We start from the raw sequence: 18,773 nt of genomic DNA on the forward strand, positions 1-18,773 counted from the left end.
AACTGGAAATCTATCAACATATCAACAACTCCTGCACATCTATTTTGTTTTTAGTTCTTCTACATAAACTTATGCTTTGGAAGAAATACCGTATACATATTGAAAAACATTTCGTCTTTAAGACAGGACATTTTTATAAGAAGTATCCTTCCAGGCTTAAATTCGAATCCCCACGGCAGAGATTCAGTATTGCCCGGCAACACCAGAATTACAATCCCACCTCAGTCATAGCATCCAGATGTTGTTGTTTTCCAGAAAAATGCCTGGAGGAGGGAGAACTCAGTAAGCCCCACAGTTGATCCCCCTGGAAATGTCTTTTACATACCCAAGTGCCTCTCAAATTAGGGTTGGGGGACCCAAGGAAGTGTGATGAGGAAATGCATAACGAGAAGCATGACTTGCCCAAAAGAGCTTAAAGATCTTGTACCCAAATGACAAAGATCAATGACATAATGTGGAGATAACAGAAGGATGGTATTGGCCTATCCTTGTCCACCCGCAGACACCACCAGCTGCGTTGGCAGTGGCCAGCGGCGACTGGCGATCTGGCCGTAGACCTGTTGGCAGCGTTGGTGTCAGTTGCGAGGCACTGGGAAGTGGCAACTGCACACAGGCACTGGCAGTGCTTCTTTCAGGGGTGTACCCCCAATTTCATGGGGTGCACAGGCACTTGTGTACACACCCTATATATTGCCAATGCCACATGCAGTACGCTGTACACACCTCCAGTGACCTGCTGTGGGCACCATGTGCCGCAGGCTGGCCCCTCACATCTTATCCTGTGCAGGGTGCTGGGGCCGGGTTGTGTTGCGTGTGGTGTGCAGGGCTAGAGCTGTACACGTGGTGCAAGCACCAGATGTAGCCAGTCCACGAGAACACCCCTGTGGGCTTGACCTGGCAGATGGGGTCCATCTGTGTTTGACACCACTGGGCTAAAGGGAAGCTGATGGTGGGAGAAATGAGGGGGAGCTGGGACCTGGGATGTATACGAATCAGGGGAAAGTGGTCTGAGGGGCTGTCATATTCATAGATTTCATAGACATCAGGGCTGGAAGGGACCTCGGGAGATCATCGAGTCCAGCCCCCTGCCCAAAGGGCAGGAAGTCAGCTGGGGTCATAGGATCCCAGCAAGATAAGCATCCAATTTACTCTTGAAGGTGTTCAATGTAGGTGCTTGAACCACCTCCGCTGGCAGACTGTTCCAGACCTTGGGGGCTCGGACAGCAAAGAAATTCTTCCTTATGTCCAGCCTGAAATGGTCTTGCAGGAGTTTGTGACCGTTTGACCTCATCATCCCTTGGGGCGCTCTGGTGATCAGATCCTGGTGGTCACCCCTGATAAACTTATAGGTGGCCATCAGATCACCCCTGAGCCTACACTTTTCCAGACTAAGGAGTCCATTTCATGACACTATGAACCAGGACCCTGCTAATGATTGCTGAGCTAATATTTTGTTAACATGATGCCTTGCAGTGGAGTTTGTTTGTCTGAGTTATGGAATATATTCATTATATTTAGAATTATTTTTTTTCCACCTTACAACCTAACTTTTATTCTCAGGTTATTTTCTCATGCAAAACTACATAGGAACTAACCCAATTTCAACTTGGTGCCTCCCTGCATCCTAAGGTGCCCAGGCTGGGTCACTGGGACAACAGAGCCAGATAGAGAAGCTCAGGGCCTTCTCAGAGATCCCATGACTTGTGTTGGGAGGGAGATTAAACTAGAGCACAGCTCTGCTGTTCTGCTAACATCTGTACAGCGCAGACTGGTTACATCTGGGCTTTCCCTTCTGAGCTGTGCAGGACTCCAGGGAATGAGTCCCATGAGCCTTTGGAAGAAAACAACTGAAAAATTGCTGTCTTGCTTAGGTCCTTTTCTGCAAGACCTGGTTGAGGTCAGCTGCACACTCAGAAACCTGGTTGGATTTACTCCAGTGTTCAGTGACAGAGGGAGCAGAGAAAGACCTCTGAGTTATCTGTGCTTCTGGGGACCTAGACTAGTGGTTGGTGCCGAGGAGATCTGAGAGATCAACTGGACAAGAGCAAAGGATCTCTGCAGGGGAAGTCTGAATGTGACACAAGATCAGGACAATTCCACAAAAACAATTTCAGTAAGTTTTCTGCATCAGTGAAGTGTCCTCTCTTAGTAAGATGCAGAAGAAATTTAAGAACATTAAAAGTTGGAGAACCTGGTTACACAAATCATACTGCATTTTATGTACAATAGATTCAAAGCTACAAGAGTGAATGAAGAATATTTCAATGTTTTTGCTATTAAGCCAGATAAAAGTATACAGCTTATTGGGAATAGTATGGAGGGTGGGTTGGGAATGGGACGTCTAAGGCAATCAAATGTTATAGAATATATTTTATTTCACATATATTTGTTTCCAGCATGCATTGTCTAGGTGAGATGGATAAATTATAGACTTTCAGATTTACAGGAAAACAAAAATCCTGAGTTGAGTCTGGGTTAACGTTTTCTTCACTTTTTATCTGGAATATCATAATCTTTCCTTTTATGTAAGGTTTTGTCAGGGAAAAGTAATTTATCAAAATCAAATTATCCACAGGGCAAAAAATGGAAGATCTATATTCTTAGTATGAAATTTGGAGACTTTATTGATGGGAATCTCAAAGTCACTGAGTTTGTTACTCTCCTCCTTACCACTGCCCTTCTTCTGTTATAGCCAGGACTTGCACGGTGCCCTGGGAAGGAAGATGTCCAACTGGACGGCTGTGACTGAGTTCCTCCTCCTGGGCTTCTCTGACACTCGGGAGCTGCAGATCTTACACTTTGTCATCTTTCTCACAGCATACCTGGCAGCTGTGGTGGGGAACCTCCTTGTTATCGCTGTCGTAACTACGGACCACCACCTCCACAGCCCCATGTACTACTTTTTGGTAAATTTGTCCATTCTTGACCTTGGATCCATCTCTGTCATTGGCCCTAAGTCCATGGCCAATTCTCTCTTAAACACCAGGACAATTTCCTATGCTGGATGTGTGTCTCAGGTCTTTCTCTTGTTCCTTTTTTGTCCAGCTAATTTAGCATTCCTAACTGTCATGGCATATGACCGATATGTTGCCATCTGCAAGCCACTGCATTATGAGATAATAATGAACAGGAGAGCTTGTGTCCAGATGGCTTCTAGTGCTTGGGCTGCTGGTGTCATGTACTCTGCACTGCACACTGGGAACACCTTTAGTCTACCCTTCTGCCACTCAAATATCATCAGCCAGTTCTTCTGTGAAATACCCCAGCTACTCAAGCTCTCCTGCTCTGACACATACCAGAGAGAGCTGGCCACTATTACCTTCAGTGCATTTTTGGCTTTAGGCTGTTTTGCTTTCATCGTTATGTCGTATTTTCGGATCTTCACGGCAGTATGGAGAATCTGCTCTGATCAGGGCCGGCAGAAAGCCTTCTCCACCTGCATTCCTCATTTGACTGTGGTCTCCCTGTTTCTTTCCACTGCCATCATTGCCTACTTGAAGCCCATCTCTGACTCCCCGTCCCCTCTGGATCTCCTGGCAGCTGTTCTGTATTGTGTGGTGCCTCCATTGATGAATCCGGTCATCTACAGCATGAGGAACAAGGATATCCAAGCTGCCCTCAAGCAACTGCTCCACAGGCTGATCTGCTCCAAGAACAAAATGCCTATCTTTGTTTCATGACTTTGCTTTACTTATGTTTCTTTTATAATTAACTCATGAAAGTATTGTTTTCATATTGTAGTGTGCAACCTATTTACAAAAAATGAAGGTGGAGGGTTAATGCAGTAGCTTTGTAAGGACAATGACACTTGACTTGGGTCATTTTGTGTTCACACTTGTTGAACTGCAAAGTAATTTTTCATGGATCCAAGTTATCATTTGCACCACTTAAAATAAATGCCATCAATTAGAAGGTGATGAATGGCAGACTTTTGCTTACCAGTTGATGTAATCAATAATTTGAATATCTAGATTCTGTGAAGTTGGGATGAAGTGCAGACACTTTAGAGGATAGGCACAAAATTCAGATGGATCTGGATAGACTGGGAAGCTGGGCTAGAAATGACGAGACAAGGTCCAAGGAAAGAAATGCAGTTGCCGCACCTAGGCAAGAATAATCAAAAGCACAGATACAAATGGGGTTATAAATGGCTTGGGGGTATCATTGTTGAAAAGGATCTGCAGAATCTGGTAGATCACAAACTCAATATGAATAAGCAATTTGATGTAACTACAGTAACAATGCAGTTTTGGGCTGCAACAACAGGAGTATTAGATGTAAAACATGGGAGGTGATAGTGTTTTTTTTTAAAGTAGGGCATTGGGCTATGGCTGCTTTTTGACTGTGTCTACATGAGTCTCTGACCAAGCAGTAATTCTTGTTTATACAAGTACTACATGACTGCATATTAAATGGAGTTACTGCTGAGTTGCACCAACAAACATCTTTTTCTTGACACTGACTGAAGAGTAGCCTGACACCACTCAGCATTAGCATCACGTCATGTTTTCTAATGTCGGAGTTGAAATGGCAGTGCAGTGAAGTGGGGGAGTGACCAGTCACTCTGCTGGTAGGGGGGAGTGGGCAAAAGGGTCGGCCATCCTGGAGGGGTCTGCACAGGCTTCCCCAGCCTGATGGGTCAGCCAGAGAGTCTGTAGGTTGGGATGAACAGGTCGGGGATCCAGATTTGAGGCTGTGCCTGACAGAAAACAAGGTAACAATAATTTAGTAAAGAGCTACAAATGTCCTGAAGGGCTTAATCCCACACTAGTACCTTGAGGTATGTAGAAAAAACATTTCAAGCTGTGTCTATGTCCGAATTGCTGATGCTCTAAATCAGCATCGAATCTTCAGAATCAAACTCAGCCAAATTGAAATCAGGGACAGTGATCCAAATCAATTAATCGAATCACTGTCCCTGATTCAGGCCAAATCCAAATTGAATAGGGCTCACTTTGCATACCCCTAGCACGCTCTTCTGGTAAAGCGTGTCACTAGGGCAACATAGCGGGAAAATCAACTCATACACCACATGCATGGCACTGTAGGGGCAACAGCTTCACTGAGCTTTAGGACTTGCAAAAGGAAGAGCTAAAGCATGGCACTGATGCAACACCGCTGTACGATGATGTGCAGACACACCCTAGGAGAACAAAGCACTGAAGACCTCATATAACGACACCTATACCTGAGCATGGAGAATTACAGGGCATAAAAGTTAAGAGAAAAGATATTGAGCCACCTATATCGGAGGCACTGTTATGTGTAAAATACAGGTAGATCTTAAAGGGACTCACAACACCACCTAAGCTACAAAACTGAGCCAGCACACCTGTGTAATTCATTTCCTAAAAGTGACTACATATATCTGACTCAAAGTGTGAGTAAATAAACCCATCTTATTTTTAAACCATACGCTTCCGTGCCATTCAGACTCCGCCGCTGTTAATCCCACCTGTCCACGTTCCAGTCGCCACCCCGGCCCACCGTGACCTTGGGGCCCGATTCATTTGGTATCCCCGACAAGCAGGAGAGCTTGCGTCCGGATGGCTGCCTGTGCTTGGGCTGCTGGAGTCATCTACTCTGCACTGCACACTGGGAACACTTTTGCCATACCCTTCTGCCACTCGAATACCATCAACCAGTTCTTCTGTGAAGTGCCCCAGCTACTCAAGCTCTCCTGCTCTGACACATACCACAGGGAGCTGGCAGTTGTTGCCTTCAGTGTGATTTTAGCTTCAGCCTGCGTGGTTTTCATCACTGTGTCTGTTGTACGTTCTGATCTTCACTACAGTGTTGAGGATCCCCTCTGAGCAGGGCCGGCAGAAAGCCTTCTTCACCTGCATTCCTCACCTGGCTGTGGTCTCCCTGTTTATCTCCATTTGCATCTTCACCTACGTGAAACCCACCTCCAACTTCCCATCCTCTCTAGATCATCTGACAGCTGTTCTCTATTCTGTGGTTCCTCCAATGGTAAATCCATTCATGTATAGCATGAGGAACAAGGAGATCAAAAGTGCTCTGAGAAAACTGCTCCAAAGCCATATACTCTCCACAAACAGGATGTCCCTTTTTACTTCATGCGTTTGGTTTACTAGTTTGTTTCTTTAGAGCTATAATGAAATGATGAAATTAAGTGCCCCACCTCACCACACCACCCAGATGAGCTGCTTGTGGCTCTGTCCCCTCCCCACCCAGGCTGTGCAGGGCTTGCCTCACCCTTACCACTGTTGGCAGGGGTGATCGAAGCCCTAGCAGTGAGGGAGAGAGTGGGGATAGGGATAGGGCTGGGACCACAATCTTCACCCTCCCACCTCTCCCCTCGCCACAGACTTGCATGCTGGCCAGGGGCTGGGGGGGATATTCTATTCTTAAACTCCAAAAGTGATCTCTGACCTAAAAAGTTTGGAGGCGAAAGCTGTATATAACTGGATTGATTATTAGATCCAGCATGGAAAAGAGAATGGCTTCTATGAGGTCAAGAGCTGATGGGGAGCTGGAGATAGGTTTCATATAGGGACAGCTACCCATGCTAATAAGGATACCAGAATGAGGTATGGAAGAAAGGTGAGAAGTCTTTGTCCTGTCCTTGCTCAGATGGGCACAGTGTTGAATATCTGAATGTTTGATACAATTAGGAAAACAAAATGGGTCTAAAGTTATGCAAACACCAACAATCATTTCAAGCTGTCTAAGGAACAAGTCAGAGCAAGTGAGCTTGATTAGCTGAGGGATTTCACAGAAGAACTGGTTGATGATATTACCTTGGTGGAAAGATACGGTAAAGGTGTTACTAGTGTAAAGGGTAGTATATAGAAAACCACAGATCTATGCACTGGCTGCCATTTATCTGCAAGCTATCCTGTTCATGATATTCTCATAGTGCAGTGTTTTCCAGATGACAGTGTACCAATCATATGCCATGATGGTGAGGAAAGGGAAGTCAGCTGCAAAGAAGAACAAGAAGAAAAGGACTTGGACAACACATCCAGCATAGAACAGGGGCCTGGTGTTCAGCAGAGAATTGGCTAAGGATTTCGAGGTGGTGACAGAAATGGTTCCAAGGCCTGGGATAGAAAGATTCATCAGGAAGAAGTGCATGGGGCTGTGTAGGTGGTGGTCGAGAATTATAACTGTGATATCAAGGAGATTCACAATCAGAGATGCCATCAGAAAGTGATGGCTTCCACATTGGGAAGACAAAACCAGTTTTTTCTTGAAGGTTGCAAGGAGACCTCATGGGATATCAGTGTAACTCTATGTAATGGAGAAATCAATATAATAAGGCAGGAGATCAGCAACTTTTTCCACTTTTAGGCCAGAATGTCCCAGCTGATGGGAAACTAGGCTGATACCAAAACCAAGTTACTACTACCACTTTTCGTCAGTGCTGCTTCTTTTTGCTGCCCAGCTGCAGTACAGTGCTGCACAGAGTAAGAGAAGGCCCCTGTTACCGAAAGACCTACCTCCACAGGGTGGATACAATGACTTCATGGGCTTTAGATTGTCAACTGCTGTGATAAAGTCCAGACAACTGGGCAGTGGGCATTGAGGGGTACAGGTTGTATAGATGAGACAGAAGGGGGAAAAAGGCAGGGGTGTAGCCCTACGTTAAGGAGTGGTACACATCTAACATCATCATGGCAGGAGTGGAGGAGGGAAATACTGAGACATTGTGGATCAGGATCCGGGGTGGTGGAGCAGGGGAAAAGGACTTGGTAGTGGGGGTCTACTACAGACCTCCTCACCAGGATGATGAGCTAGACAAGGTATTCTCCAAGCAGTTTTCAGATGCCATGCAGGCAAGGGAGGCAGTGGTCACGGGGGACCTAAATTACCCGGACAGCTGCTGGGAGGAACAGGTGGCCAAAAAAAAACTCAAGGAGGTTCTTATACTGTGTGCAGGACCTCCACCTAACCCAGATGGTGTCCAGTCTCACCAGGGGTAGTGCCTCGCTCAACCTGGTCTTAGCAACAGGGGATGATCTCGTAGGGGACCTGCGGATACACAGTAACCTGGGTGATAGTGACCATCACTTGGTAGCATTCGCTATCCAGTAAAGGGTGAGTAAAATAACCAGTGATGCTAAAGTTTTAGACTTCAGAAGTGGCAACTTTAGTTCACTTAGAAATCTAGTTAGTAAGGTGGCCAAACTCAAGAGCATCAGGCTAATGGGGGTCCAAGAGGGTTGGAAGTTTCTCAAGGGAGTGATACTTGGGGCACAAAAGTTTATCCCTTAAGCTGGAAAGGGGATAAGGGGATGAAAAAAGCCCCCTTGGCTTAACAGGGAGCTTAAGGAAAGACTGGAGGCAAAGAAGATGTATAGGCAGTGGAAGCAGTGGGCAGCCACCAAGGAGGCTTACCTCTTACACCACCCTGGAGCGCTATTGCAGGGAGTCAGGCAGGCCAAGGCAGGACTGGAGCTTAGGCTGGCTACAACAATCAAGGACAATAAAAAGTCCTTCTACAGATACATAGCAAGCAAAAGGAAGGTGCATGTTTAGCCATCTGTTAATATGAACCTACAGTCTTACATATATGTGTCCCTTTTTCATGTTAAACCCCATTAACATGAATGCTATGTCAATTTTAGCATGATGGAAAGGCATTTTGGAAGATGAGGACTTAGAGTATTTCCTAAGACAACCTAGGACTGAATAATAATATCACGTGTTGACCCTGTTGTTGTTGTTGGGAGGGACCATTCTGTTTGAAGAGTTCTGATTTTGAGCAATGCATTTTTTCACTGAATGGTAAATTGAAGCACATCAACTTTTAGTAATGATGGGATACATGTCCAAGAAGAGGGTGATGGGGGTTCGAACTTCCCTTGGCCAAGATGGTTCTGGAAGCAGATCGCTCAGTTTCCAAGCAACTGAGTATGAGGCTGAGTAATGAGCAAGTGCTCTGAGTATGAGGTTGCTGGAAAAGAGGTGAGTTCTTCTTCCTTCATTTTGCCTAGTTTTAGGACACCTGACATGCACCTAAGAGTCACAGACCCTTTCACTGCGGTGATGACATGTTTTGGAATCCCAAATCTTTTGGTTGGATGAAGATGGCAATGTACATATCTCTTTCAAAATGGTGGTCATACCCAGACCATACTTTTTTGTGAGGAAGGCAGCTACACTTCAGAGACTGCCAATGGAGCCATTGCAGCTTGTGGGAGCTGCAGTTTCTGATTCTGGTCTTGTCAGAGGTAGGGCACTGGGCTGTGGCTGCTTTCTGACCACGTCTACATGAGACTCTGACCAAGCAGTACTTAGTCACCCATCATTTAGTTCTTGTATAAACAAGTACTAAATGACTGCACAGGAAATGGTTTTACTAATGGCTTTTTCTTGACACTGACTGCACAGTAGCCTGATACAACCCAGCAGTAGCGTCATATCACATTTTCTGACATGTGACAGTACTGTGCAGTAGTCACGGGCTACTGTGCAGTCAACATTTCATGTAGACATGGCCTCTGAGGGTGTCAACTGGGTCCCAGGCTCCCAGGCAGGCAGAGGGAGCAGATTGCAGGAAGGGGCCAGATGAGGAGCCGGGAGTTCAATGTGAGAACGGGTGTGTGGGGGAACCTGAGTCAGGAAGCAGGAGGATCAGGAGGAGAATGGAGTAAGAGGGCAAGCCAAATCGTGAAGCCAGGAAAGCACACAGAGCGCAGGAAGAGGCACAAGGTATAACCACCAGGAAGGTTGTCTGAGTTCATGTTGAACCCTGTTGTCCAGACATTTCTTGCTCCAGGTCAGAACTTGAAACGGCAGTGCAGTGAAGTGGGGGAGTGACCAGTGACTCTGCTGGTGGGGGGGGTGGGCAGAAGGGTCGGCCCTCCTGGACCCAAATCTAAATAGACAATCAATGCTTATATTCCTCCAGCCTCTGGTTTTGACCCTCTCATAAGTATAAGTATCTTTTGTATTTTTTGGTATTTTTCCTTTCTGTTTTATGTTGCCCACCTTTGGAGGGGTTGTGAGGCATGGTAGACAGCCCAGGTGTTCACTAAACCAGAAAAGGGGGTTTGCAGTCTCAAGGGAGGCTAGACAGCTGCAAGACTCTGTGAGTAGGACAAGGCTTTGGTCCAGCTGACATATAGCCCGTCTCTACAAAGGAAGCAGGCAACAATAGGTCGGGGATTTGGCCAAGGACATCAGGAACCCATCAAGGCAAGGTGAAAGGGGCAGGTAGAGGGGAGGTGGTGCCCCGCAGAATATTGTTGTCCAGTCGTACCACAACCGAGAGGACCCCAATAGTCGGAACCCCCACCACTGAAGAAGATACAAAGTCATGGCAGGTGAGATTGGGGGAGAGACTACCTAGGAGAGGGACATCTACTCAGCATGACCACAGGGACGGACAAGCGGGCAACTCCAACCATCCAGTGCCGTGCTGTGCGTCACCGGATGTTCAAGGCCACATGGGCACACTTACATTTCCTCCAGCCTCTGGCTTTGACCCTACAGGTCCCAGAGTGGAGCATTGTGCCCAGGGACATATGAAATCTGCACTCATCTCTGCAAACAGATCACTTCACGAGTCCCAGCCATCCTGACCTGCCTTCACTAGCCCCTGTTTCCTGTCTGTTTGTTGCCATTTTAGGCTCTGATTTTCTGGAGACTCCAAGGACACGTCTACATGTCAAGCTATGGTGATGTAGCAATGCACTAGGCCACTGTATGGTGTGCTACAGTGACATAACAATCATGTGGGTTTACACGAGATCGGCAGCTATGTCATTGTAGTGGCACGCTCTCCTGGTATAGTGTGTCACTACAGGGTGGTATAGTGCAACAATCGTCCCGTGCACCACATGCATGGTGCTGTAGGGACAGTTGCTGCACTGTGCTTGAGTACTTCCACAAGAAAGAGCTAAATCATGGCACTGGTAGTAACATCGCTGTACGATGTTCCTCATTCTCTTCTACTGCTTTGGTTCTCTTTAATTTTAGAAAAATTGGGATTGGTAAAGCAACTGAAAAATAACAGGACTGATATAATGACACATATACCTGAGCATGGAGAATTACAGGGCATAAAAGTTAAGAGAAAAGATACTGGGTCACCTATATCAGAGGCACTGTTATGTGTAAAATGCAGGTAGATCTCAAAGGGACTCACAATACCACCTAAGCTACCAAACAGAGCCAGCACACCTGTGCAGCTGTTTTCCCAAATGTGACTACAGGTCTTACTGATTTTTGAGACGCCTGAATACTTTAATCTGGCTTTCAGTTGCTACATATCCTGGCCCAGAAGCAGGATACAATAGGTTAAAGGTCATCAAACTAAACAATCCAAATAAAACTTTATGGCTTTAAAATACATGAATCCAGGAGGCCTTATTTCTGACTGTGTGCTTCAAAGCTGAGCTGGGCTCTAGGGAACAAGTCCCAGAAGCCCTAAGAAGAGAGATGTGGATAAATCACCTTCCTGCAGCATCAGTCCTTCCAAAACAATGAAGTTCCCTGTCACCTGCAGGTTTGGATCTACTTCTGCCAGGTCAGTCTTGGAGTGGGGAGAAAGCTCCTACTAAGATATTTTGACTTTGAAAGATGCGACAGTGGCAGGGAAAAGGGAAATTAGATAGATCAGTAGCGGGAAAAGAACCAAGGTATCCTGGCACCGGAGGATCTGTCACAATCAGAGAAAAACAAATCACAAAGAACATTGCTGTACGTCTGTTATTGCATTTAGCTGTGGTTGGTTGATAACAAGGGGGATGCGTGGTTTATTTAAGCATCTAAAAAAGACAGACACCTGGAAATCTATCAACATTTTAATAGCAAGATATTCAAAATGTTCTTAGGTGGTCAGAGGAAAAAAAAAGAAAGAAAAAAAATAGTTCCCTTCAGAATAATCTGAACTTGCTCCCAAGAACCCACATATTTCAGTGTCTTTGGAACCTGACATTTTCCGTCAAAAAGCTCTTGTATACTGCAGATTTAAACCAAATAATCCTCCCACCCATATATTTTATTTTTAGTTCTTCTACAGAAACGTATGCTTCTGAAGAAATGTACATATTGCAAAACATTATGTCTTTAAGTCAAGGTATTTTTAAAAGAAATCTCTGTTGCCATGTGAACAGTACATTGCCATCTGCAAGCCACTGCATTATGAGATAATAATGAACAGGAGAGTTTGCGTCCAGATGGCTGCCAGTGCTTGGGCTGCTGGGGTCATCAACTCTGCACTGCACACTGGGAACACCTTTAGTCTACCCTTCTTCCACTCAAATATAATCAACCAGTTCTTCTGTGAAGTGCCCCAGCTGCTCAAGCTCTCCTGCTCTAACACTTACTGCAGAGAGCTGGCAGCCCTTGTCTTCAGTATGTTTTTAGTTCTAGGCTGTTTTGTTTTCATCGTTGTGTCGTATGTTCAGATCTTCACCGCAGTGTGGAGAATCCCCTCGGAGCAGGGCCGGCAGAAAGCCTTCTCCACCTGCATTCCTCACCTGGCTGTGGTCTCCCTGCTTCTTTCACTGGTGGCATTGCCTACACGAAGCCCACCTCTGACTCCCCGTCCACTCTGGATCTCCTGGTAGCTGTTCTGTATTCTGTGATGCCTCCATTGATGAATCCAGTCATCTACAGCATGAAGAACAAGGAGATTCAAACTGCCCTGAAAAGACTTCTCCAAAGGTTTTGTGAAAAAATACTCCAGAAAAAAAATTAATTCATTAAATTATTGTTTTCATGCTATAGTGTGCCACCTATTTACAAAACATGAAGGTAGTAGATTAATGCTGTAGCTTTGTACGTAGAATGACACTTGACTTGGATCATTTTGTGTTAACAGTGTTTCATGTATGAAGTTTACCATCTGTGTCACCTTTTATAAATCTCATCACTTGCAAGAGGAGAATGGAAAACTTTTCAGTAGACCAGTTGGTGTAATCAATTATTTGATACCCCGCAAAACGCATTTTAAATATCTGAGTGCCTCTCGAATTAGGGTCAGAGGACCCAACGAAGTGTAATGAGGAAATGCATAGTGATAAGCATCGCTTGCCCAAAGAGCTTAAAGTTCTTGTGGCAGCACTGTTGAAAAGGATCTTGGGAATCTGGTGCATCAGAGACTCAACATGGGTCATCAATTTGATGTAGTTACAAAAACATGAATGTAGTTTTGGGCTGCAACAACAGAAGTATTAGTTAGAAAGCACGGGAGGTAATAGGAATCTGTGCTTGGACCCGTGCTAATCAATATATTCATTAATAATGTGTACGAGGGGGTGGAAAGCTTAATGATTATGTCAGCAGACAATACCAAGCTGTGCGAACACACGGGCACACCAGAGGATAGGACAAATACCCAAGATGACCTCGACAGCCCGGGTCAATGGGCAGAACAAAGTCAGGTGAGGTAAGAGGAAGATGGGATTGGCCTATCGTGGCACAGGGATGACCATTCAGCCGGGGGTGGGGACCGCATCAATCAGCTTCTCGTGGTCACTATCAAGAGGAACATGAGTATGAGCGAACAGTGTGTCGAGGCAGAAGGGAAAATAAAACTCTGGCGTGCATCAGCCAATGTGTGGCCGGTAGATCCAGGCAGGTGCTCCTCCCTTTCTGTTCAGCATTGGTGAAGTCTCGGGTAGAGTACTGTTCCAGGTTTTCGGCACCACACTTCAAGAAGAACATGGGTAAGGTTGAGAGGGTACAAATAAAGGCTACCCGTACTAAACGCATGGAGAGTAGGTCCTATGAAGAGAGACTGCAGGAACTGGGTGTTCAGGTTGAGTAGGGATGCTGCCCATGTTTGTGTTGTAGATAGCAGTGAGGAGGAAAGAAGGAGGTGCTAGCAATTTCTGGACCGGCATTTTATTGCCGTCAGGAAGTGCTGTGTTCACTGAGCGTGCTCTTGCTGTGGCCTTTTTTTTTTTTTTCTGTGAATCTTGCTTTTTTCCTCTTGTTGCTATTAAAAATTGAAAATAAAATGCATCTGACCAAAACTACCATGTGGGTTTGCTACAATGGTTCATAGGCTACTGCCTCAGGTCCCTCTGAACCCTATTCTGCCCTCCATGCTGGGCTCTTTGTTTTGACTATGTCCCTCTGGACTATTATGTGAAGTTCTGGGCTCCATGTTTTTAAAATAATACTGAAAGTTAGGGAAGTTCAGAGAGACATGAATGATAATGGGCTGGAAGCAAGGAGGGAGAGGTTGAGAGAACTAGGCATGAAGCAATTAAAAGAACTATCAAACGCAGTCGTGGCTGTTCTTCATTGCTGCTTTGGGAAGGATGTCAAGCTTCCAACTCAAGCAAAGTAATTTTAGATTAATTTGAGGAAATAAGCACCCTTGTTTTCAGAGAAGTGAGGATGTGGAATAGATTGCCCAGGGAAGTTGTTGAACCTTCACTTTAATGGAGGTTTTCAAGAAGAGGTTGGATGGACATTGGCCAGGGATAATTTTGGAGTAACATTCTTACATTTTTGCGTTTGATTCTTGAGGTCCCTTCTATTTTATTGTTATTAATTGGGATTCTAAATATAATTAGAATTATTAGTATTATAGAATTGTGACTCTATTTTTAGTAACTGCATCACTAATATGTAGGGGATTTAAACAACGGCCTCAAGTGAATAGACAGTGAGACAGTAGGAGTATTGGATGTCTTATTACACAATCTCATTTTTTTTCTCATCTGTCTCCTGTAGGGAAGGCAGACAGATAGGTTTTTAGCTTTAGGCTGCTTTTTTTTCCATCATTGTGTTGTATGTTCAGATCTTCGCCACAGTGTTGAGGATCCCCTCGGAGCAGGGCCAGCAGAAAGCCTTTGCCACCTGCATTCCTCACCTGACTGTGGTCTCCCTGTTTACTTCCACTTGCACTTCCCCTGCATGAAACTCACCTCCAACATCCCATCCTCTCTAGATCTTTTGACAGCTGTTTTGTATTCTGTGGTTCCTCCAATGGTAAATCCATTCATCTGAGTATGAGGAACAAGGAGATCAAATGTGCTCTGAGAAAACTGCTCCAAGGGCAGATGCTCTCCAAGAACAGGACGCCCCTTTTTACTTTGCACATTTGGAGTTCTCAGCTACATTCAGCAGTGCTAGAAAGACTGTGGTACTTAGCTGGAGTCATTTTGTCTTAACATTGTTGAAGTGCAAGCGAAAAAGACTGTTGTTCCTTGTGCCACCTAAACTAAATCCCTTTAATTCCAAGACGACAATGGACTTATGGGATGTGGTTTTCTAAATGGTATGATAAATGATTTGGATGTCAGAATAGACAGCTGACACAACCTGGGAAGGCTTGCAAACCCCCCTGAGGACAAGAGTGGAATATGAATGGTTTTAATAGATCAGATAACTGGGTAACAAGGGGAAAGCCAGTATGGACAAATTTAAGATGCTACATCCAGGAAAAAGTAATAAAAAGCACAAATACAGAATGGGAGATAAGTGCCAGGGAGCCAACATTTATGTGAAGAATCCAGGAGTTTTGGGGGATCACAGCCTCAACATAAATTGGCTATTTGGTGCAGTTGTAAAGAAAGCAAGTGCTATTTTTGAGCTGTATTAAGAAGTGTAAAACACTTGAGGTGACAGTGACATTTCTTAGTGCTGGTCTGGGCTTCACTTTTTAAGAAAGAAAGGACGTAGTTGGAGCAGGTATCCTGGTGGGCAAGAAACGTAATAATAAAGCCTTTGAAAGGTAAGCTGTGTAAGAAGAGTTTCAGGAAACTGAGCAAAATTATTTAGGGCCAGATAATCTTTAGGGTCATTTTCAATGCTGATTGTATGATAATGTTCAGGATTATTGCTTCTGCAATAAACTCACAGGTCTAATGTAAGTATGTAATGAGTAAGGACTGAAGAGTAAGTATGCCCCTAACAGTTGTTTAACCTACATTTAATCTTACCAAGTTAGGTAAAAATTCTAATATTATAAAAGCCTTAGTCTGCCTGTCTGTAAGGCTTTATTCACACTCTGACTGGCAGTGTATAGTCCCAAAGCATGAATTTCCATGGAGCAACATGCATTTGTGCCTGGTTGAGGAACCTTCAATAGACTCCACAGAATCCTGTGCAAAGACATTGGGAGCCAGGGCTTGGAGGTGAAAGAGCGAGAATGAGAACTAGGTTTGGTAGAGGTACTCTAGATTTCCACCTTTGTAAATGACCTCAGCTTTCAAAAAAGGATGGCATGAATATATCTTGTTATCATGGAGACAATTATGCTACAAGTTGATTATATTGGTAAAGACACAGCATAATACAGAAGTCATAATAAAAATGGCAACACCCATGGGTGGATGCAGGATTTCCTGAAGTGGTGTGCAGCACACCACTCTTCAGATGATTGGGGGATAGGGAGAGGCATGGATGCAGCCCCTGCATACACATCTGGGGGCACATACCCCCCCTGACCTCCCGGGCTGCATGCCCCTCCTCCCCATGCCCCCCACATGAGCCGCTCATGGCTCTGTCCCCTCCCTGCCCAGGCTGTGCAAGGCTTCACCCTCCCTCACTGCCGTAGGGGCTGGGGGGGAATGGAAGCCCCAGCAGGTGAGGTAGGGAGTGGGGATAGGGCTTGGGTTGGGCCTCAAACTGCATGGCCCCCACAACCCTCTCCCCCTCCCCCCCACCCCCACTGCTGTACATAACTGGATTGATTATTGGATCCAGCATGGAATAGAGCATGGCTTCTATGAGATCAAGAGCTGATGGGGAGCTGGGGAAGGCTTAATGCTGTCCTTGCTCAGATGGGCACTGTATTGAAAGATCTGAATGTATGATACAATTAGGAAAAGAAAAAAAGGTCTAAAGTTATGCAAACACCAACAGCAATTAGTTTCAAGCTGTGTAAAGTACAAGTTGATGCAAGTGAGCTTGATTAGCTGAGGGATTTCACAGAAGAACTGAGTTGATGCTATTATCTTGGTGGAAAGATATACTAAAGTTGTAACCAGTGTGCAGGGCAGAATATAGAAAACCACAGATCCATGCACTGGCTGCCATTTAGACGCAAGCTCTCCTGTTCATGGTTGTCTCATAGTGCATTATTTTGCAGATCACAGTGTATCGCAAAATCATATGCCATGATGGTGAGGAAAGGGAAGTCAGCTGCAAAGAAGAACGAGAAGAAAAGGACTTGGACAACACATCCAGCATAGAACAAGGACCTGGTGTTGAGCAGAGACTTGGCTAAGGATTTAGTTCCAAGGTCTGGGATAGAAAGATTTATCAGGAAGAAGTGCATGGGGCTGAGTAGGTGGTGGTGAGAAATGTAACTGTGATATCAAGGAGATTCCCTATCAGGGATACTGTCAGAAAGTGATGGCTTCCACTTTGGAAAGACAAAACCATTTTTTCTTGAAGGTTGCAAGGAGGGCTTATGGGATGTCTCTGTAACGCTATGTAATGGAGAAATCAATATGATAAAGCAGGGGATCACCAACTTTTTCCACTTTTAGGCCAGACTGAGCCAGCTCAGGGGAAAATTAGGGTGATGCCAAACCAGGTGATTACTACCACTTTTCCCCAGTGCTGCTTCTTTTTCCATTTTGATAACGGTCAAAATGAAATATTTGGGAGTGTTTGGTTCATGAAAAAAAAATCCCAATTTGGGGATTGGGAAAATGAAGAGAGCAAATTCCAAACAGCATAAATCTTCTAGCTGCTGGACTCCAACCAAGATTGACTCCAAGATGAACAGGTTGAGTACCTTTTTTAAATTTCTCCCCCATGGCGCTGGTCATGGGAGTATCCAATTCTGGGCGCCGCACTTCAAGAGGGATGTGACAGCATGGAGAGGGTCCAGAGGAGGGCCACTCGTATGATCCTATGAGGACAGGCTGCGGGACCACCTGTTCAGCCTCCAAAAGAGAAAATGACCAGGAATAACGGTTCTAGCTGCTGGACTCCAACCAAGAGAACCCCTGTCCCAAGTGGGAGCTCAGGTCCCTTCCGACCCTACAAACCAGTACAGTACAGTAAGTTAGTATGGAGGCTGAAGGACAGACACATATTGTCGTATCAGGCTCTGGCATCTATCAGGTTCAGATCAAGAGAAATCAGGTCCATGAATGAGTCTCTGATCCCTTGATGTGCCTTGTGGAGCCTGCCTGGCATGGGCTGTACATGGCATGAGGCTGCACAGGGATATATGCTTCATGTGGCACCTGTGCCAGGCCAGCCCTGTGTACTAGACTTGGGGTTTGTCTAGATTGGGCCCATTCACTCACCCTACATGCAAGATCCAGCGTGCACAGTCATCTACACGTCTGCCCCACTGGGCCGTTTTTACTGTGCAGTCATTCAGTACTTCTTTTACTAAAAGAACTAAATGAACGTGCAGTACTCGCCAGGACTCACAGTCCTGAAGGCGCACAGATCATTTCAAACCCTACTGCGCACTATCAATGAGGTAATGCTCAGGAGCTCATTGCTACTGCACAGTAGCGGCAGTATCACAGTTAAAGCCCGCCAACGCTAAGTTGCCACAGGGAGGAATGACATCGCTGTAGCTCATTGCTACAGTGACCTAGCATCTCATATAGGACACAGCTAGCCTGCTGCAAATGCCACATGCCACAAATGACACGTGCTCCCGGATGCTGCTGGGGCACGGTGACCACCCGCAGGTGGTGCTGGTGGCAGCAAACAGGGAGCTCCCTCAGGTAGCCGTGGTAGTGTCAGCGGCAGGGGCTGGGGGAGTGGCAAGCGCTGGCAGGGCAGTCAATGACCATCCGCAGAAACCACCAGCCATGTTGGCAGTGGCCAGCGGCGATCCGCAACTGTCCATAGATGCTGTCGGC

General features: G+C 45.5%; 1 protein-coding gene across 1 annotated transcript; it reads left to right on the forward strand.

Moving 5' to 3' along the window:
- The first annotated feature begins 2,723 nt into the window (after positions 1 to 2,723).
- LOC149851753 (olfactory receptor 14A16-like) lies at positions 2,724 to 3,680 on the forward strand. Its single transcript, XM_090030415.1, has one exon. The coding sequence runs from the start codon at positions 2,724 to 2,726 to the stop codon at positions 3,678 to 3,680; it is 957 nt and encodes a 318-aa protein (XP_089886541.1).
- Positions 3,681 to 18,773: the final 15,093 nt, after the last annotated feature.

This window comes from Crocodylus siamensis, unplaced genomic scaffold (genome assembly GCF_052110815.1).
Source record: "Crocodylus siamensis isolate JL-2025a unplaced genomic scaffold, ASM5211081v1 HiC_scaffold_269, whole genome shotgun sequence".
NCBI lineage: Eukaryota > Metazoa > Chordata > Crocodylia > Crocodylidae > Crocodylus > Crocodylus siamensis.

What these genes read in the sequence shown, in the direction of transcription:
- LOC149851753 (XM_090030415.1), top strand. Translation starts at nt 2,724, where the DNA reads ATGTCCAACTGGACGGCTGTGACTGAGTTCCTCCTCCTGGGCTTCTCT.